The 18841-nt window shown below is 43.0% G+C and overlaps 2 protein-coding genes and 1 pseudogene across 2 annotated transcripts in view; all 3 read right to left on the bottom strand.

Moving 5' to 3' along the window:
* Nucleotides 1-445: 445 nt before the first annotated feature.
* Nucleotides 446-5569, bottom strand: LOC135521996 (zinc finger protein Xfin-like). The gene is given in 3 exon segments (XM_064947857.1): nucleotides 446-3034; nucleotides 3037-3522; nucleotides 3525-5569. Coding segments are annotated over 3 exon segments (3990 nt in total). The 5' UTR covers nucleotides 5425-5569; the 3' UTR covers nucleotides 446-1430.
* LOC135523023 (zinc finger protein 675-like) lies at nucleotides 5569-8017 on the bottom strand (annotated as a pseudogene).
* Nucleotides 8018-8392: 375 nt separating this feature from the next.
* LOC135523024 (serine/threonine-protein phosphatase 4 regulatory subunit 2-like) overlaps nucleotides 8393-18841 on the bottom strand; it is a 33257-nt gene continuing 22808 nt past the window's right edge. Inside the window, exons 2-4 of the mRNA XM_064949751.1 lie at nucleotides 9906-9971; nucleotides 9349-9686; nucleotides 8393-9102 (exon numbers count right to left, since the gene is read on the bottom strand). Coding sequence (XP_064805823.1) covers nucleotides 8393-9102; nucleotides 9349-9637 — 999 coding nt within the window. The 5' untranslated portion in view covers nucleotides 9638-9686; nucleotides 9906-9971. The remainder of the gene's footprint in view (nucleotides 9103-9348; nucleotides 9687-9905; nucleotides 9972-18841) is intronic.

The following is an 18841-nucleotide window of genomic DNA, read 5'->3' on the forward strand; positions in this document are numbered from 1 at the left end:
ATGGGAAGCATTGACATAAACATTGGCCAGCATCCCTGTGGAACGCTTTTTGACACCTTGTAGTCCATGCCCCGACAAATTGAGGCTGTTCTGAGGGCAAGGGGTGCAACGAAATATTAGGAAGGTGTTCCTTATCGTTTTGTATACTCAGTGTATGTAGCATGGGCATGGCACAATTTGCCAGCTCACAATTTTAAATGACAACTTGTTCTCAACTTGCCTACCTGGTTAAATAAAGTTGAAATAAAAAATAATTGATTTTACCCGTTCAAAATTTCCAAAAGATGTAGTGTAAAATCTAAAAAATATATATAACCAATGCATGAGCAAACATTATTTTGCTTGTGACAACTACAGTTTCAAGATCCTCTTACTTTATAATCAAAAAGACAAATCATACACTCAGTTAAAAATAAAGTTATCAATAAGAATCCAACAACAGATGACCAGTTGACTGGTTTATTTTGTTTGTCTTTTGATTGAAACACCATTCATACAAAAGTAACACCCAATAAGGAAAAAATGTCAACAAATGTTGCCCTTGAACTACTACATCCAAAACACATATTTAAGGCATTTGAATGAATGATAGAATGTTTAACACAGGGAAAATGAATAGCTTACAACAATGGTCAATTTCATGTCAAATACTTAAATGGTTTACGATCATGTAATATTTACATAATATACAACGCTGTGGTTTTAGATTTGGAAAGTTTTCAAATGTTTATAAGAGCTACATGGATCATACATGGCTAAAAGTATCCCACGTCATTATTAAAGTCTAAGTGATAATATGTTTAGAAGGTTAGGCAGAGTAATGGATTAGCAAGCAAAAAAAAAAGAATTGAAACTGGTCAATATGGATTCCTAAAACTGTCAATGACAGCCCATTCCACTTCTTCAGAGTCAGGAATGTATTCCATTGTCAAAAGCTTACATTTCACTTTGTGTAATGTGAACTGAAACATATAATTGCATTCAGGGCACATAAGACATTTAAACAACTATATACAATTGAACATGGAGGTTATTACAAATTAGTGCTCTATGGAAAGGTAATTGTATCAATGAACTGCAGTTCTGACCGGATATAAAATGTTAAAATAGGAGGAAATCTGTAAATATAATCTAAACCTTTCCATGAACCAGGTTGTAGGCCAAACATTTGAGAAGACATGGGGTAAAAATACAGTTAAGCATCTTGTGAGCCAATCAAAAACTTTAAACGATTAAGATGGAAGTGTGAACATAAAATTGCTTGTTGACTGCAAACAGCACCAGAAAAAGAAAACTTCTATGACATGACTGAGTTCATTGGATAATTGAACACAATCAATCAGTGAGGCAGGAGGTCTTTTCTATGTCCATTGTCCAACTTGTCTTTTTACATTTAGTTAAGTGGGAGGTTTTGAGGGTGGGAAAAATACTTATGGTCCAGCAGCATGAGACATTTGATGTTCCTCTAGAAGATGTGGGAAAGCAAACGCTTTGTCACACTCTGTGCATTCATATACAACTTGCCCAACATGACTTTCTTGATGCTGCCTGAGAAGAGACAGTCGACTGAATGATTTGTAGCACATGTCACAACGGTGGTCTCCTCCAGATTCCTGTTCGGTGTGCACTTTCATATGCAATGACAGGTCGTGTGCCGAGGTTAATGTTTTGGGGCAAACTGAGCACTTGTACTGGCTCTCACTGTCTGTGGCTTTGTATGTCGGATGGGCTCGTTCAGTGCCAAACTTATGTTGTCTTCGCTCATGGTCTCTGAGATATCTCTTCAGAGCAAAGGTCTTTCCACAAGACTGGCACTTGAATGGCCGTTCATTGTGATGCTCTTTGTTTAGATGCTGCTGGAGACTACCGCGAGAAGAGAATCGCATTAAGCAGACAGTACAATTAAAGAAGTCCCCCCCAACATCCAGCTCTTCCTCCATTGACTGTCTATTAGACAGATGTGGGCGTTCATGGTCTATAACAGCATGTTGCCGACGTGCACAGTGGTGCTGGGGGAAATCACTACCCAAGAAGCTCTGACCACACTCAGTGCACTCGTATTGTGTTGCAGCAGTCAGATGGCTCCGCTCATGTTCTTCAAGCTTGCTTTTGTTGGGAAATGTCAACTTGCAAACACTGCAAGCAAATGTGTTCTCTGAGTGTATTGAAAGGTGACTTGCCAATTCTATGGCATGAGCAAACCTGTGAGGGCAAATTGGGCATTTGTAAATGGTTCTCTTCTCTGAAACAGTTTCCCAAGCATTTGTCACTGAGCCTCCTTTCAGAGCTTCTGCTGCAGCCTCATCGTCACCGTGTTCATTTAAATGACTGACAAAATTGTGACGGTAGTTGAAACTCATGTGGCATTGATTGCACCGATACACGTATGATTGTGGTATTTGGTAGTGACTGAGCTCATGCTTATTTAAGTGAGACGCTTGCAAGAAATGCTTATTACATTCATGGCATGAATAAGGTCGCTCTCTGGCAGCCAGGCACCCATGCTCAGACAGTTGTTCTGGTTCTTTGAAACGTTCATTACAAACCCCACAACGATATTGAAGGTGTTTCATTGTAGAGGAAGAGGCTGTATGAGAGGGGGATGCAGTCCTCTCTGGTGGAACATCCTCTGTCTCAGTGTGGATTTTCCGGTGCTCTGCCCGACTCATCTTGCAGGAGAATGTGCGATCACATATATCACAAGGGAAATTGTCATCACGGTGGGTGCCCATGTGCTCTGCCAGCTGCGAGGGCCCTGTGAAGCTGAGCGGGCACTTGGAGCAACGGTGTTGACGGCTCTTTCCATGAGTATGCTTGTGTTTGCGTAAGGCAAAGAGTGAGACAAAGCCTCTGCCACATATTTGACACTGATACTCAGACTTGTGGCTCCGAAGGTGCTGTTGCAGTTGCCCTGCCTGGAAAAAACATTTGCCACATTCTGCACACTCATGAGGTTTTTCACCGAGGTGACAGCGTTGGTGATCCTCAAGGCTTTCTGATGTGGTGAACGTTTTCCCACAGACATGGCAGGGAAGTAGTCAGCAGAGTCAGAGTCATTGTCTTCATTAGCATCATTTTCATCTTCATCATTACTTGCATTACTTCCTCCATCCACATCAACGTCCATGTCAAATTTCTCTGGCACTGCAGTCTCCTTTTCCTTCACGTGGATAACAACATCCATGTTCTTCTGGGTTTGATGCTTCATCCTAATATGTTTAACAAGTGAACTTCTGATTGAATAGTTCTTGTTACAGACATGGCATGTATGAATTAGTTCTTTTGAATGAGCTTGGCTTTGATGGTTTTCTAAAGATTGACTAGTCCAAAACCTTTGTTGACACTCTTTGCAGACAAATGGTCTATTTGAGTCATGACAAGTTCTATGGATGTCAAGGTCAGAAGGACAGGGAAAAGTCTGTGGACATTGTGGGCAAGAAAAGATCTTCTCATTCCAGTGGCCTCTCATATGCCTTGCTAGGTCTGAAGGATTAGCAAACGTCTTACCACAAGGCTGGCAGAATTTCTTTTTCTTTCTAGCTCCTCCCGCCCATGGTCCTCTAAATGGCTGATGAGCAGAAGCCCATCTGTGAAACTTCTATCACACTCTGAGCACTGGTACTTGTTGCCTGGGACTTGTTGACCACTATGTCTTCTATCATGGGAAGATCTTCCTTTGCCTTGATTTCCAGAGGAATTCTGCAGTGTTAAATCCTTCAAGTCATCTTTGCAGGAGAAATTAGTCTGCAAAACCCCAGTGCCTGTTGTTTTGTAACCTTGGTCGAAGACTAGGACAGTCTCTTTAAGAGTGGGATCCAGCTCTGAAGTAATTACAGAGTCCGTGTTAACTTCTTCCTTCGTGACCTTTAAAAGTCTACATTTCCTTACATGTTTCCGACATAAGTTTTTGTTCCAAAAGCCTTTATTGCATTTCTTGCAGTTGAATGGGTACTCTCCTAAATGTGTACGCATGTGTCTGGAAAATCCACCCTTATTTCCAAAGTGCAAGTTGCACTGTGGACATTTAATGGGTTTGTTCATATCGTTTGGATCACCGTCTTGATCAAGCATGAGATTGTTATCACTATTCTGCCAAGTGTCACCATATCCTTCATCCATAGGCTCCTCTTTTATGTTCACCATGCTAGACAACTGCTCCTCTAGAGGTGAAGCCTGATTTGCAGGAGTGTCTCTATGCGTGTTGAGAAAGTGTTGCTGGAGCTGTGAGAACAGCAGGAAGCGGGCACTGCAATTAGCACAGGAGAACCCTTTTGGGGGACTGCGAGTAGTGGACTCAGTTCGACTACGGGCAGGTGATTTACACTTGACAACACATGTTAGTTGATGGTTCTCGAGTTCGTCTTGCGAAAATACGTCGCCACATCTGTCACAAAGCACTCTGTCAAGAGGTTCCCCTTTGCACCTGTTCAAATGGCGCTGCAGGTAGTCCCTACGGATAAATCTTTCACCACAATTAGAACATCCAAAAGGTTTCTCCCCTGTATGCAAGCGGGTGTGCACCCTCAATTGCTCACCACTTTTGAAAAGGCGAGGGCAAAAGGTACATTTGAATTTGCGTTTGTCTTTATATTGCAGCTGGATCCTCTGTAGAAGTCTGTTTGTCTCTCTAGATGGTGGGCTTGTAACATTTAGCTTTTCTGAAAGCTTTGTTTTTGCGTAAAATCTTTGACATGCACCAATGTGTCTCTTCAGTGATTTTTCGTGAGTAAATGAACTGACGGTTCTTATAGCATGCGACATGGCAATATGTCGGGACATAATGCTGTGAGAGGGGAAGATCTTTGAACATATGTTGCAGTCAAACCCTTGTTGCTTTCCTGAATCGGTAATGTTCAGGTTATTTTGCCAGCCCCTTCCAACATCTGCAAGACTAACTTTGGCAATGCGAACCTCTAAACGTCGTCTTTTCCCTTTGCAGCGACTCTGGTGCAGTTTTAGATGATCATGTCTGGAGAAACAGCTGTCACAGGCTTTACAGCGATATGGCTTTACCTCTGTGTGCGTTAGGATGTGCCGCCTTAAGTTTCGGGATTTCATGAAGATTTTTGTGCAGATATTGCACTTATATTCACTAAGGCTGGCGCTTGGTGGCTTTTGTCTATTAACACCATCACAGAAAGCTTCATGCTGTAAGCATCGTGATTGGATTCCATAGCTGTGACCACAGTGCATGCATGGATATGATTTTTCTCCAGTGTGTGACCCAATATGTCTCAGGAGAAAACTTCTGTACTTGAACTTGCTTGGACAGTGGGGGCATTTGTGCTGCAACTTGTCCCTGCTACTGGTCCTAATTTCTATGGTGTTTTTTTGCAAGGGCTTGGCAGAGTTGCAAGTCTTCTCATGGAAATTCCGATTATCACTCCTTGTAAAGTACTTTCCACAATTCCTGCAAGGATGCATGTTTGAGTTGCCAGAATTGCTGGTGTTTTTTTGCAAGGGCTTTACAGCGTTGCAAATCCTCTCATGGACATCTCGATTATAATCTCTTGAAAACTTCCTCCCACAATTCCTACAAGGATGCCAGACAGTGCTCACTGGCTCTATAGATTTTATGTTTGAGCCATTGCAAAGTCTTTCATGTAACTTGCGCCTTTGTCTGTAACATTTACCACATTTTGGACAGGGGTTACTGTATTTTGCATGTGGCCATTGTGGTGCAGTAATAAACGGGGCAATTTTTCAAATTCCCGAGGACAGTATGAACATTTGTATACTTTCCTTGTTCTTGTCACCAAAGATTTCGATGAGACATCTTCACTTTCTTTGATAGTGGGCAGTTCTTGTTTGCTTTGTGGACCTGGACACTTTTCTTGGTGCAACTGGAGATATTCTTTTCGACTAAAAGATTCTCCACAACTCTGACAAGAAAATGGTTTCTCTCCTGTATGAATGCGTATATGACGCACCAAAGATGTGCGGGAAGAGAAGAGGCGTTTACAAAACGGACACTGACTTGAAGAGGACTCCGATGCATGGTTTAGGCAGTGACTACTCAGTTCTGTGCCACTGTGAAAGACCTCTGGGCATATGGGGCACCCCAACTTTTCTCCCTCTTCCTGCTCTTTGACTGGTGGCAAGGACCCAAGCGGCTCAAGTTTTGAGGGTGCCTCTGTTTTTTCTCTTTGAGTGGCTGCTCTTGCTGAAGTTTGTGATGTGATGCCATATGTCGAAGAAGATACACTGGGTACTGGAACTGCGATGGGCAGTCTGGACACTGAAGCATGCCCTTTTTGATGTGAGATTGCCTGTGTTGAATCAAGTCCCCAATGGTAGGAAGTATCTTCTTGCAAACAGTACACTGTATCCTTCGCTGGTGCACTTTTTTGTGAGCAACAAGATGGATTTCTTTCCCAAAACGTTTTCCACATTCCAGGCAGCGATATGGTTTGTCACCCATGTGCATACTACAGATGTGTTTCTTCAGGGAATATGAAGTATTGAACCATTTTCCACAGAAGATACAGGAAAAGGGCTGGCTGCTGGCTTCACTGGAGAGTGGACCGTCTTTGGGCTCCTCAATACTAGCCTTGGACTTGTTAGAAATTGGAATTATGTTTGTATACCCGAACTTGATCTTTTTTCCAGTGTTTTCAAACAACTTATGTTTCCTCATGTGTCTGTACTTTCCAGAAGAATGAGCAAAAATGGCCGGACAGTAGTTGCATTTGAGACCCGGCTCATTTTGATTCAGTGCTGTTTTCAGTGGCGGCTTTTGTGTTTCTTTCTGGGCCATGTTTTCCTGGCGTTCAGCTTTGGTCCTTGAAGTCTCATTGTGTATATATTCCTTGAGGCACACCAGTCGTATGTGTCTATGTCGGTTAGAAGCATTAGTAAAGGTGGTGGTGCAGAAGGGGCATTGAAATTTCATGTCAACTTTCCCTGAGATTCCCTGTGTAAAGTCTTTAATGCACTGCTCACGCAAATGGTGGGACCGGTTGTAGGAATATTTGAAAAGGCGTGGGCAAAGAGGGCACTTGAATTTCTCATTCATTTCAGCTCCTTTGCATCTTTTCTTGTGCCTGCTAAAATTGCTTGAATAATTGAATGTCATCAGGCATTTCTGACACTTATATGATCTGTATGTGTTCTGACACTTAGGCCGAACCTTATATGACCTGGTTTTTGTATGATGTACATTGTATCCATGCTTGTAGAGTTTTGCACTGCTTGCAAAGCTTTTCCCACAAAGACGACAAACATGCTCCTTGCAAATGTCCACCAGTTTCACAAAACAATCTGGAAGATTGGCATAGGGGCTGTTTGGTGGGAGGACATATGGATGTACAGTTCCCTTTTTGTAAATGCTGATACGTGGGGTTGTTTGAATCTGTTTAACAGGAACTTGTGAACTTCGACGCTGGCATTTCTTTTCACGTAAATGTCTGTTCAGACTACGACATTGTGAAAAGTTACAGCCACACCTATGACACTTATGTTCAGTTCTACCCGAGTGCCTCTGCACATGCTTGTTGTAATCACAGAGTCTGTAAAATGTATGTGTGCAGTATCTACATTTGTGAAAAGCATGCCCGGTTGATTTTCTCTTCTGGGGTTTCATATTAGAAGAGAGTTGTGCATTTTCATCAATAATACCACACTGATGTTTCTTGGCTAGTGAATCACATGTCATGTAAGTACCACAGGTCTGACAGAAATGTAATTTGTTCTCAGAGTGGTTACAATGGTGGTGCTCAATTAGATGGTCTATACTTTGTGTAGCCTGTTGGCATGCTGCACACTGATAAGCCCCACCTGTGTCATTTTTTAGTTCAGAGTTCCTGAGCAGTACAATAGGGTGCATGCATTTCCTCATATACAGCGAGGATTTCAACTGAGTTGCTTGGTCCTCAAAATCCCTCTCGTCTTCAATGTTATCAATAGTTGAATCTCCTCCCTCCTGGTTCAACTCAGTTGAATCAATAGACCCGGTCTCCCCTTTCCTGATTACCCTCGGTGTCACCCATACAATCTTCTCTTGACAATGGTTCACCATAGCATTCACTTAGCACTGGGGGTTCTTGCTCATCATCTGCTGTGAATACTTTATGAAATGTCTTTCTTGTGTTTTCAAGACCAGCTCTCACAAGGTCTGGTGGCTCGATTTGGCGCATTAGGTTCTGTTGGGATGCCTGGTCCTCTTCCAAACAAGACGATACATTTGACTCATCGATAGGTCTTAGCCACTCATTTTCAATACAGGACTTCTGTTCAATTCCAAAGTTGTTCAGACCTAAACAACGCTCCAAAAAATCAAAGCTACTGTGATCCTCTTTCCCTTCACTTCCACGAAGGGAATCACTTGCACTTTCTTCATAGGTTGAGTTTGTAGTTTGAGTGCCACTACCAACAATCTCCTGAAATCTAGTTTTCAGCGATTGATTTTCAGGGAATTCCAAACAAGACTCAAACGTTTGATTGCTACCCCTAGGCCTAATCCACAAATGACAGAGGAACTTTTGCCATTTTCTTGACCAGCAACATTTAAAGAGTCATTATCCTTAACTGAATCCTGATATTCAAAGGCACAGGTATTATCATTCAGCTTGTGAGCAGAATCTTGAGCATTGGATGCATCGATACCCTGCGAGTCCACAGTTCCTTGGGATAATGAATGCTCTTCCTCTTTAAAGCTCTCACTAATGATGGTTCCTTCATTTTGGCCCTCTAGGTTACTGACATTTGAGTACCGATCCTCTTCCTCCATGCATCCCTCTTCCGCATTCTGTGCTTCATCATCCAGTTCCTCTTTTCTCTCATTCACTGAGGCAGTCAAACTTTTTTCACCACCTGAGGGAGTGTCTGTGTGTTGATCATCTTGCTCCATGCAAGTCTCATCTTTCTCATGTGCTTCTCCATCCAGATGATCCTTTTCTCCCTCGTCCTCTGAAACAGATAGGCTTTCTGGAGCACCGGAGGTCTCTGAGTATTTATTCTCTTGCATCATGAATGTCTCCTTTTCCTTCTCTGGTGGTTCATCTTGATCTTCCTCTACCTCACTCTCTGTTGTAGACATGCTTTCTGGGGAACCTGTGTTGGTCTTTGGGCTCTTCCATGCACATTCATTTTCCTTCTCGTCATCTGCAACCAGTGGAGAATCATTTGAACCATGTTTTAACATTTCACAAAAAGGCCCTTTCCTGTCAACATTGGACTCTGAGCAGCTACTAACATCTGAGTAGTCCTCTGGAATGGAAGGGTTCAATAAGTCACATTCTTGTTTAAGATCAGGGGGGTTTAGGTCTGCACCTGAAGTTGAGAGGCAATTACTTGAACTGGCTGCTCTAGCTGAGGCAAAGAGGCTGTTGCTTGTATGATTAAACTGACCTTCATGATGTACTGGTTGACCCTCATCTTGCCAAACGACGTCATCATAGTATTTCTGTTGTACAAAATCAGAACTAGTATTGGAATTTGAGAAAAAGTTTGAACTCAAGTTCAAGTCTGAGGAAATGTTTTCCGGTGAAACCACGGTGTTGGAAAGGTCATTATGTTCAATGAGGCTTTCAAGGTGGTGCGCCAAACTATCTTCAGAATCCAAAGGCACATTCAAAGTCCTTGAATCCGATGACAATGGCGGAAGGTTCCGAAAACAAGTGTTAAATCCTTGAGCCATGCTCGACCTCCACAGGTGACCTGGGAACACTGTTTTCCAAAACCCAATCCTGAAAGAGAATACATATACATGACAGATATTGAATATTGCACACACTGATACCACATACAGTTCATTAAAATACCTTGGTAGAAGTGGGTATTGGTGATCAAATGTTAGCTGTACAAGGAGAGTACACCATATCAAGATTAAGGCAAAAGTCTACATTCGTTAGGCTACATTTGTCACGTTTGTCTCTGCATGCAAAACAATTGGACCAAATACTCACCAACAGCTTTAGCATGTGTGTATGGGGTCCAGGTTGATGTGGGTAAGGCTACATTTACCCATGAAGCTAGAAAATAAAACAGAAAAGGTCATCAAAATTGGTCTTCAAACTTTTTTATGTTGATAGAAAGTAACACCAAGTCAGGACGTCATTACATTTAACCATTTCTGAATGGGCCAATGTCATTGGAACAGAGCTTGCAGAGGTTCATGAGTCGAAATACAAAAGGATTTCAAATTCACAAACTCCCTGGCTCAGTATAGGCACTGTTTATTTTCCCAGTTTGCAGACATTTTCCTTGGTAGAGGTTGGGTAGTCAATTTAGAAGCATTTGTGGAGCCCTGTACCCAAGCTGTACTTTGCCTGATTATGCATCCACCATAGTTGTTGGAACTGTGCTGGAAAGTACAATGTGAAAAGAAAATATCTAAGCCAGCAAAGTACAATCTTGGTTGGCACGGTAGAGAAAGGGGTATTAGGCTACACCGTCAGTCTTTACTAGAGAGATCTACCAGCTAAGAGCAGTAGTAAGATGGCAATATCCAGAAACAACCCAAAAGCTACAGTTGCATTCGGAAAGTATTCAGACCTCTTCTCCGTTTCCACATTTTGTTACGTTACAGCCTTATTCTATAATGGATTAAATCACCCCACCCCCCCTTTAAATCTACACATAATACCCCATAATGACAAAACAAAAACAGGTTGTATAAATAAATAAAACAGAAATATTCAGACCCTTTCCTATGAGACTCAAAATTGAGCTCAGGTGCATCCTGTTTCCATTGAATATCCTTGATGTTTCTACAACTTGGAGTGCACCTGTGGTAAATTAAATTAATTGGACATGATTTGGTAAGGCACACACCTGTCAATATTAGGTCCTACAGTTGACAGTGCATGTCAGAGCAAAACCAAGCCATGAGGTCAAAGGAATTGTCCATAGGGCCCCAAGACAGGATTGTATCGAGGCACAGCAATGAAGGGCCCCAAGAAAATAATTGAAGAATGGCGCTGGAAAAGGTGGCTGACGTTTTACGGCCCCCTAACCAAATTGTACTACTGTGTGATTTCTTTTGCGTTATTTGTCACTTATTTTGTACAAAATGTTTCTGCCACTGTCTCTAATGAACAAAAGGAGTTCCCAGATATCAGGACAGCGATTACTTAACCCATACTGGAAGAAGAGTTTTTTTCTTTAACCTCTCTTGGGTAGGGGGCAGTATTTTCACATCCGGATTAAATGTGTGTCCAAAGTAAACTGCCTGTTACTCAGGCCCAGAAGCTAGGTTATGCATATAATTGGATAGAAAACACTCTAAAGTACCTAAAACTGTTAAAATTATGTCTGTGAGTATAACAGAACTGATATGTCAGGTGAAACCCCGAGGACAAACCATCCCAAATAAAATGTTCAGCCTACCACCGTTTTCAATGGCGGTCACTTTTATGACAAGGCAAAATCCTCCCAGATTGTTGACATCTAGTGGAAGCCCTAGGAACTGCAGTCTTTAGAAAGAGTTTCATGCTGGTTTTTGGAAAAATTAGCCAGAAATTGTAGTTTTTCTTGGTGGCTCCCATTTTGGCAGTAGTGTTTCCAAGCGCGTGGAAGAGAGCACAGCGCACATTCTTTGATATTTTTCTCCAGTAAAGACTAACGATTCTCTGTCTTAAATGTTGTTTATTTATGTATTAGGGTACCTAATGTTTGATTATAAATGTTGTTTGACTTGTTTGGAAAAGTTTATTAGTAACGTTTGGGATTCATTTTGTATGCATTTTGAAGGAGGCAAACTGAGTGGATTATTGACTGAAGCGCACCAGCTAAACTGAGTTTATGGATATAGAGAAGGACATTATCGAACAAAAGGACCATTTGTGATGTATCTGGGACCTTTTGGAGTGCCAACAGAAGAAGATCAAAGGTAAGGCATTTATTATATCGCTATTTCTGACTTTCGTGGCGCACCTGCCTGGTTGAAATATGTTTTTCATGCTTTTGTATGCGGGGACCGCTGTCCTCAAATAATCTCATGGTGTGCTTTTGCCATAAAAGCCTTTTTTGAAATCTGACACAGCGTATTGTAATGTATTATAATTGTGATTTTATGAAAGTTAAATATTTCTAATTCTGGAGTTTGAATTTCGCGCTCTGCAATTTCACCGGATAAGAAGTTAATTACCCGTCTCTAGGGTAGGGGGCAGCATTTGGAATATTGGATGAAAAGCATGCCCAAATTAAACTGCCTTCGACTCATGCCCAGAAGAAAGGATATGCATATAATTAGTAGATTTGGATAGAAAACACTCTAAAGTTTCCAAAACTGTTAAAATAATGTCTGAGTATAACAGAACTGATTTGGCAGGCAAAAACCTGAGAAAAATCCATTCAGGAAGTGGGATTTTTTTGTTATTGTAGTTTTCTATTCAATGCCATTACAGTATCCATTGACTTAGGAATAAAATTGCAGTTCCTATGCCTTCCACTAGATGTCAATAGTCTTTCGTTTTGTTTCAGGCTTGTATTCTGAAAAATGAGCAAGTAAGAGCAGTCTGAATGAGTGCACCTTACCGTGTCAGAGCTTTTTCATGCACGCGACCGAGAGAGTGCCTTTCTTGTTTACCTTTTATATTGACAACGTTATTGTCCGGTTGAAATATTATCGATTATTTAGGCTAAAAACAACCTGAGGATTGAATATAAACATCGTCTGACATGTTTCTATGAACTTTACGGATACAATTTGGATTTGTTGTATGCCTGTTGTGACTGCGTTTGAGCCTGTGGATTACTTTAGAAAACGAACAAAACAGAGGTTTTCAGATATAAAGAGAGACTATTGAACAAAAGGAACATTTATTGAATAAATTAATGTCTTCTGAGTGCAACCATATGAAGATCAAAGGTAAGTGATTATTAGAAAGCAAATTACAGACTCCTCTTTAAATCTGCGTATTCCTTCAAAGCTCAGTTGTCCCGAGTCTGCACAACTCTGCGTGGACCTAGGATCAAGAGAGACGCTCAAGTGTTTTAGTACTATATCTCTTGACACAATGATGAAAATAATCATGGCCTCTAAACCTTCAAGCTGCTTACTGGACCCTATTCCAACTAAACTACTGAAAGAGCTGCTTCCTGTGCTTGGCCCTCCTATGTTGAACATAATAAACGGCTCTCTATCCACCGGATGTGTACCAAACTCACTAAAAGTGGCAGTAATAAAGCCTCTCTTGAAAAAGCCAAACCTTGACCCAGAAAATATAAAAAACTATCGGCCTATATCGAATCTTCCATTCCTCTCAAAAATCTTAGAAAAGGCTGTTGCTCAGCAACTCACTGCCTTCCTGAAGACAAACAATGTATATGAAATGCTTCAGTCTGGTTTTAGACCCCATCATAGCACTGAGACGGCACTTGTGAAGGTGGTAAATGACATTTTAATGGCATCGGACCGAGGCTCTGCATCTGTCCTCGTGCTCCTAGACCTTAGTGCTGCTTTTGATACCATTGATCACCACATTCTTTTGGAGAGATTGGAAACCCAAATTGGTCTACACGGACAAGTTCTGGCCTGGTTTAGATCTTATCTGTCGGAAAGATATCAGTTTGTCTCTGTGGATGGTTTGTCCTCTGACAAATCAACTGTAAATTTCGGTGTTCCTCAAGGTTCCGTTTTAGGACCGCTGTTGTTTTCACTATATATTTTACCTCTTGGGGATGTTATTCGAAAACATAATGTTAACTTTCACTGCTATGCGGATGATACACAGCTGTACATTTCAATGAAACATGGTGAAGCCCCAAAATTGCCCTCGCTAGAAGCATGTGTTTCAGACATAAGGAAGTGGATGGCAGCAAACTTTCTACTTTTAAACTCGGATAAAACAGAGATGCTTGTTCTAGGTCCCAAGAAACAAAGAGATCTTCTGTTGAATCTGACAATTAATCTTAATGGTTGTACAGTCATCTCAAATAAAACTGTGAAGGACCTCGGCGTTACTCTGGACCCTGATCTCTCTTTTGAAGAACATATCAAGACCATTTCAAGGACAGCTTTTTTCCATCTACGTAACATTGCAAAAATCAGAAACTTTCTGTCCAAAAATGATGCAGAAAAATTAATCCATGCTTTTGTCACTTCTAGGTTAGACTACTGCAATGCTCTACTTTCCGGCTACCCGGATAAAGCACTAAATAAACTTCAGTTAGTGCTAAATACGGCTGCTAGAATCCTGACTAGAACCAAAAAATTTGATCATATTACTCCAGTGCTAGCCTCCTTACACTGGCTTCCTGTCAAAGCAAGGGCTGATTTCAAGGTTTTACTGCTAACCTACAAAGCATTGCATGGGCTTGCTCCTACCTATCTCTCTGATTTGGTCCTGCCGTACATACCTACACGTACGCTACGGTCACAAGACGCAGGCCTCCTAATTGTCCCTAGAATTTCTAAGCAAACAGCTGGAGGCAGGGCTTTCTCCTATAGAGCTCCATTTTTATGGAACGGTCTGCCTACCCATGTCAGAGACGCAAACTCGGTCTCAACCTTTAAGTCTTTACTGAAGACTCATCTCTTCAGTGGGTCATATGATTGAGTGTAGTCTGGCCCAGGAGTGGGAAGGTGAACGGAAAGGCTCTGGAGCAACGAACCACCCTCGCTGTCTTTGCCTGGCCGGTTCCCCTCTTTCCACTGGGATTCTCTGCCTCTAACCCTATTACAGGGGCTGAGTCACTGGCTTGCTGGGGCTCTCTCATGCCGTCCCTGGAGGGGGTGCGTCACCTGAGTGGGTTGATTCACTGATGTGGTCATCCTGTCTGGGTTGGCGCCCCCCCCTTGGGTTGTGCCATGGCGGAGATCTTTGCGGGCTATACTCAGCTTTGTCTCAGGATGGTAAGTTGGTGGTTGAAGATATCCCTCCAGTGGTGTGGGGGCTGTGCTTTGGCAAAGTGGGTGGGGTTATATCCTTCCTGTTTGGCCCTGTCCGGGGGTGTCCTCGGGTGGGGCCACAGTGTCTCCTGACCCCCCTGTCTCAGCCTCCAGTATTTATGCTGCAGTAGTTTATGTGTCGGGGGCTGGGGTCAGTTTGTTATATCTGGAGTACTTCTCCTGTCCAATTCGGTGTCCTGTGTGAATCTAAGTGTGCGTTCTCTAATTCTCTCCTTCTCTCTCTCGGAGGACCTGAGCCCTAGGACCATGCCCCAGGACTACCTGACATGATGACTCCTTGCTGTCCCCAGTCCACCTGGCCGTGCTGCTGCTCCAGTTTCAACTGACCTGAGCCCTAGGACCATGCCCCAGGACTACTTGACATGATGACTCCTTGCTGTCCCCAGTCCACCTGGCCGTGCTGCTGCTCCAGTTTCAACTGTTCCTCCTTATTATTATTCGACCATGCTGGTCATTTATGAACATTTGAACATCTTGGCCATGTTCTGTTATAATCTCTACCCGGCACAGCCAGAAGAGGACTGGCCACCCCACATAGCCTGGTTCCTCTCTAGGTTTCTTCCTAGGTTTTGGCTTTTCTAGGGAGTTTTTCCTAGCCACCGTGCTTCTACACCTGCATTGCTTGCTGTTTGGGGTTTTAGGCTGGGTTTCTGTACAGCACTTTGAGATATCAGCTGATGTACGAAGGGCTATATAAATAAATTTGATTTGATTTGATTTGATTTTGAATTCTCTATTTCTGACTTGTGTAACTCTTCTACTTGGCTGGTTACTGTTTGTAATGGTTGTCTTCTGGGCTATGTTCTCAAATAATTGTAAGGTATGCTTTCGCCGGTATGTGGACGTCGGGCATTTTTTAAATCTGACACCGTGGTTGGATTCAAAAGAAGTTAATGTAAAATAGTTGTATCTTTTCTGAATTTTTATAATGAGTATTTCTGCATTTGAATTTGGCGCTCTGCAATCTCACTGGAAGTTGGCCAGGTGGGCGTCCCATATACCCTACAGGGGCTAACGAGTTGGACGTGAAGGATTTACTTCAGACACCCGGCAAGGCCCTTATCCCTGTCATTCACAGGAGAAAGATATATCGGGGAAGCAGGTCTGGGTGCCTTGTAATGATCCGATGGCGACTGGGTAATCTGCATTTACCTCCATTCCTATTAGCCAACATACAATCATTGGATAATAAAATAGACAAACTACGATCATGTATATCCTACCAACGGGACATTAAAAAAACCTTTCACCGACAAGGAGCTGAACGACGACATGAATAACATACAGCTGCCGGGTTTTACGCTTTTTCAACAGAATAGAACACCTGCCTCTGGAAAGACAAGGGGTCTGTGTGGATTTGTAAACAGCTGGTAGACAAATTCTAAGGAAGTCTCAAGGTTTTGATCGCGCAAAGTAGAGTATCTTATGATGAGCTGTAGACCACACAATTTACCAAGAGTTTTTCCATCTATATTCTTTGTAGCTGTCCATTCTCACAACAAACCGATGTTGGGACTAGGACCGCACTAAATGAGCTGTACACCACCATAAGCAAACAGGAAAAACACTCATCGAGGAACATTTAATGCAGGCAAACTCAAATCTGTTTTACCTAATTTCTCCCATGTGCAACCAGAGGAAAAAGAAAACTGTAGACCACCTTTACTCCACACAAACTATTACAGACTACAAATGGAAACACAGCCGCGAGCTGCCCAGTGACACAAGTTTACCAGACGAGATAAATTACCCAAATGCTCGCTTCGAGGAAAGTAACACTGAAACATGCATGAGAGCATGAGCTGTTCCGGACAACTGTGTGAGTAAGACCTTTAAAACTGGTCAACATTCACCAAGCTGCAGGGCCAGATGGATTACCAGGAAGTGTACTTGGAGCATTCGCAGACCAACTGGCCAATGTCTTCATTGACATTTTCAACCTGTCGCTGACAGTCTAATACCAACATGTTCGAAGCAGACCACCATAGTCCCTGTGCCCATGAACACGAAGTTAATCTGCCTAAACTACCGACCCGTAGCACTCACATCTGTAGACGTGAAGTGCCTTGACAGGCTGGTCATGGCTCATATCAACACCAATTAATCTTGATGGTTGTACAGTCATGTTGTACAGTCGTCTCAAATAAAACTGAAGGACCTCGGCGCTACCCTGGACCCTAAACTCTTTTGACGAAAGAACAGCTTTTTTCCATCTACGTAACATTGCAAAAATCAGAAACTTTGTCCAAAAATGCAGATCGTCACTTCTAGGTTAGACTAATGCAATGCTCAACTTTCCGGCTACCCGGATTAAGCACTAAATAAACACAAGTTGGTGCAAAACACGGCTGCTAGAATCTTGACTAGAACCAAAAAATGTGATCATATTATTCCAGTGCTAGCCTCTCTAAACTGGCTTCCTGTTAAGGCAAGGGCTGATTTCAAGATTTTACTGCTAACCTACAAAGCATTACATGGGCATGCTCCTACCCATCTTTCCTATTTGGTCATGCCATATACACAGCTCAAAAAAAGGGAACATTAAAATAACACATCCTAGATCTGAATGAATGAAATATTCTTATTAAATACTTTTTTCTTTACATAGTTGAATGTGCTGACAACAAAATTACACTAAAATTATCAATGGAAATCAAATGTATCAACCCATGGAGGTCTGGATTTGGAGGCACGCTCAAAATTATAGTGGAAAACCACACTACAGGCTGATCCAACTTTGATGTAATGTCCTTAAAACAAGTAAAAATGAGGCTCAGTAGTGTGTGTGGCTTCCACGTGCCTGTATAACCTCCCTACAACGCCTGGGCATGCTCCTGATGAGGTGGCGGATGGTCTCCTGAGGGATCTCCTCCCAGACCTGGACTAAAGCATCTGCCAACTCCTGGACTGTCTGTGGTGCAACGTGGCGTTGGTGGATGGAGCAAGACACGATGTCCCAGATGTGCTCAATTGGATTCAGGTCTGGGGAACGGGCAGGCCAGTCCATAACATCAATGCCTTCCTCTTGCAGGAACTGCTAACACACTCCAGCTACATGAGGTCTAGCATTGTCTTGCATTAGGAGGAACCCAGGGCCAACCGCACCAGCATATGGTCTCACAAGGGGTCTGAGGATCTCATCTCGGTACCTAATGGCAGTCAGGCTACCTCTGGCGAGCACATGGAGGGCTGTGCGGCCCCCCCAAAGAAATGCCACCCACACCGCCAAACCGGTCATGCTGGAGGATGTTGCAGGCAGCAGAACGTTCTCCACGGCGTCTCCAGACTCTGTCACGTCTGTCACATGTGCTCAGTGTGCACCTGCTTTCATCTGTGAAGAGCACAGGGCGCCACTGTCGAATTTGCCAATCTTGGTGTTCTCTGGCAAATGCCAAACGTCCTGCACGGTGTTGGGCTGTAAGCACAACCCCCACATGTGGACGTCGGGCACTCATACCACCCTCATGGAGTCTGTATCTGACCATTTGAGCAGACACATGCACATTTCTGGCCTGCTGGGAAGTCATTTTGCAGGGCTCTGGCAGTGCTCTTCCTGCTCCTCCTTGCACAAAGGCGGAGGTAGCGGTCTTGCTTCTACGGCCTCCTCCACGTCTCCTGGTGTACTGGCCTGCGGCCTCCTCCACGTCTCCTGGTGTACTGGCCTGTCTCCTGGTAGCACCTCCATGCTCTGGACACTACGCTGACAAGACACAGCAAACCTTCTTGCCACAGTTCGCATTGATGTGCCATCCTGGATGAGCTGCACTACCTGAGCCACTTGTGTGGGTTGTAGACTCCGTCTCATGCTACCACTAGAGTGAAAGCACCGCCAGCATTCAAAAGTGACCAAAACATCAGCCAGGAAGCATAGGAACTGAGAAGTGGTCTGTGGTCCCCACCTGCAGAACCACTCCTTTATTGGGGGTGTCTTGCTAAATGCCTATAATTTCCACCTGTTGTCTATTCCATTTGCACAACAGCATGTGA

This window comes from Oncorhynchus masou, chromosome 30, assembly GCF_036934945.1.
Source record: "Oncorhynchus masou masou isolate Uvic2021 chromosome 30, UVic_Omas_1.1, whole genome shotgun sequence".
Lineage (NCBI taxonomy): Eukaryota > Metazoa > Chordata > Actinopteri > Salmoniformes > Salmonidae > Oncorhynchus > Oncorhynchus masou.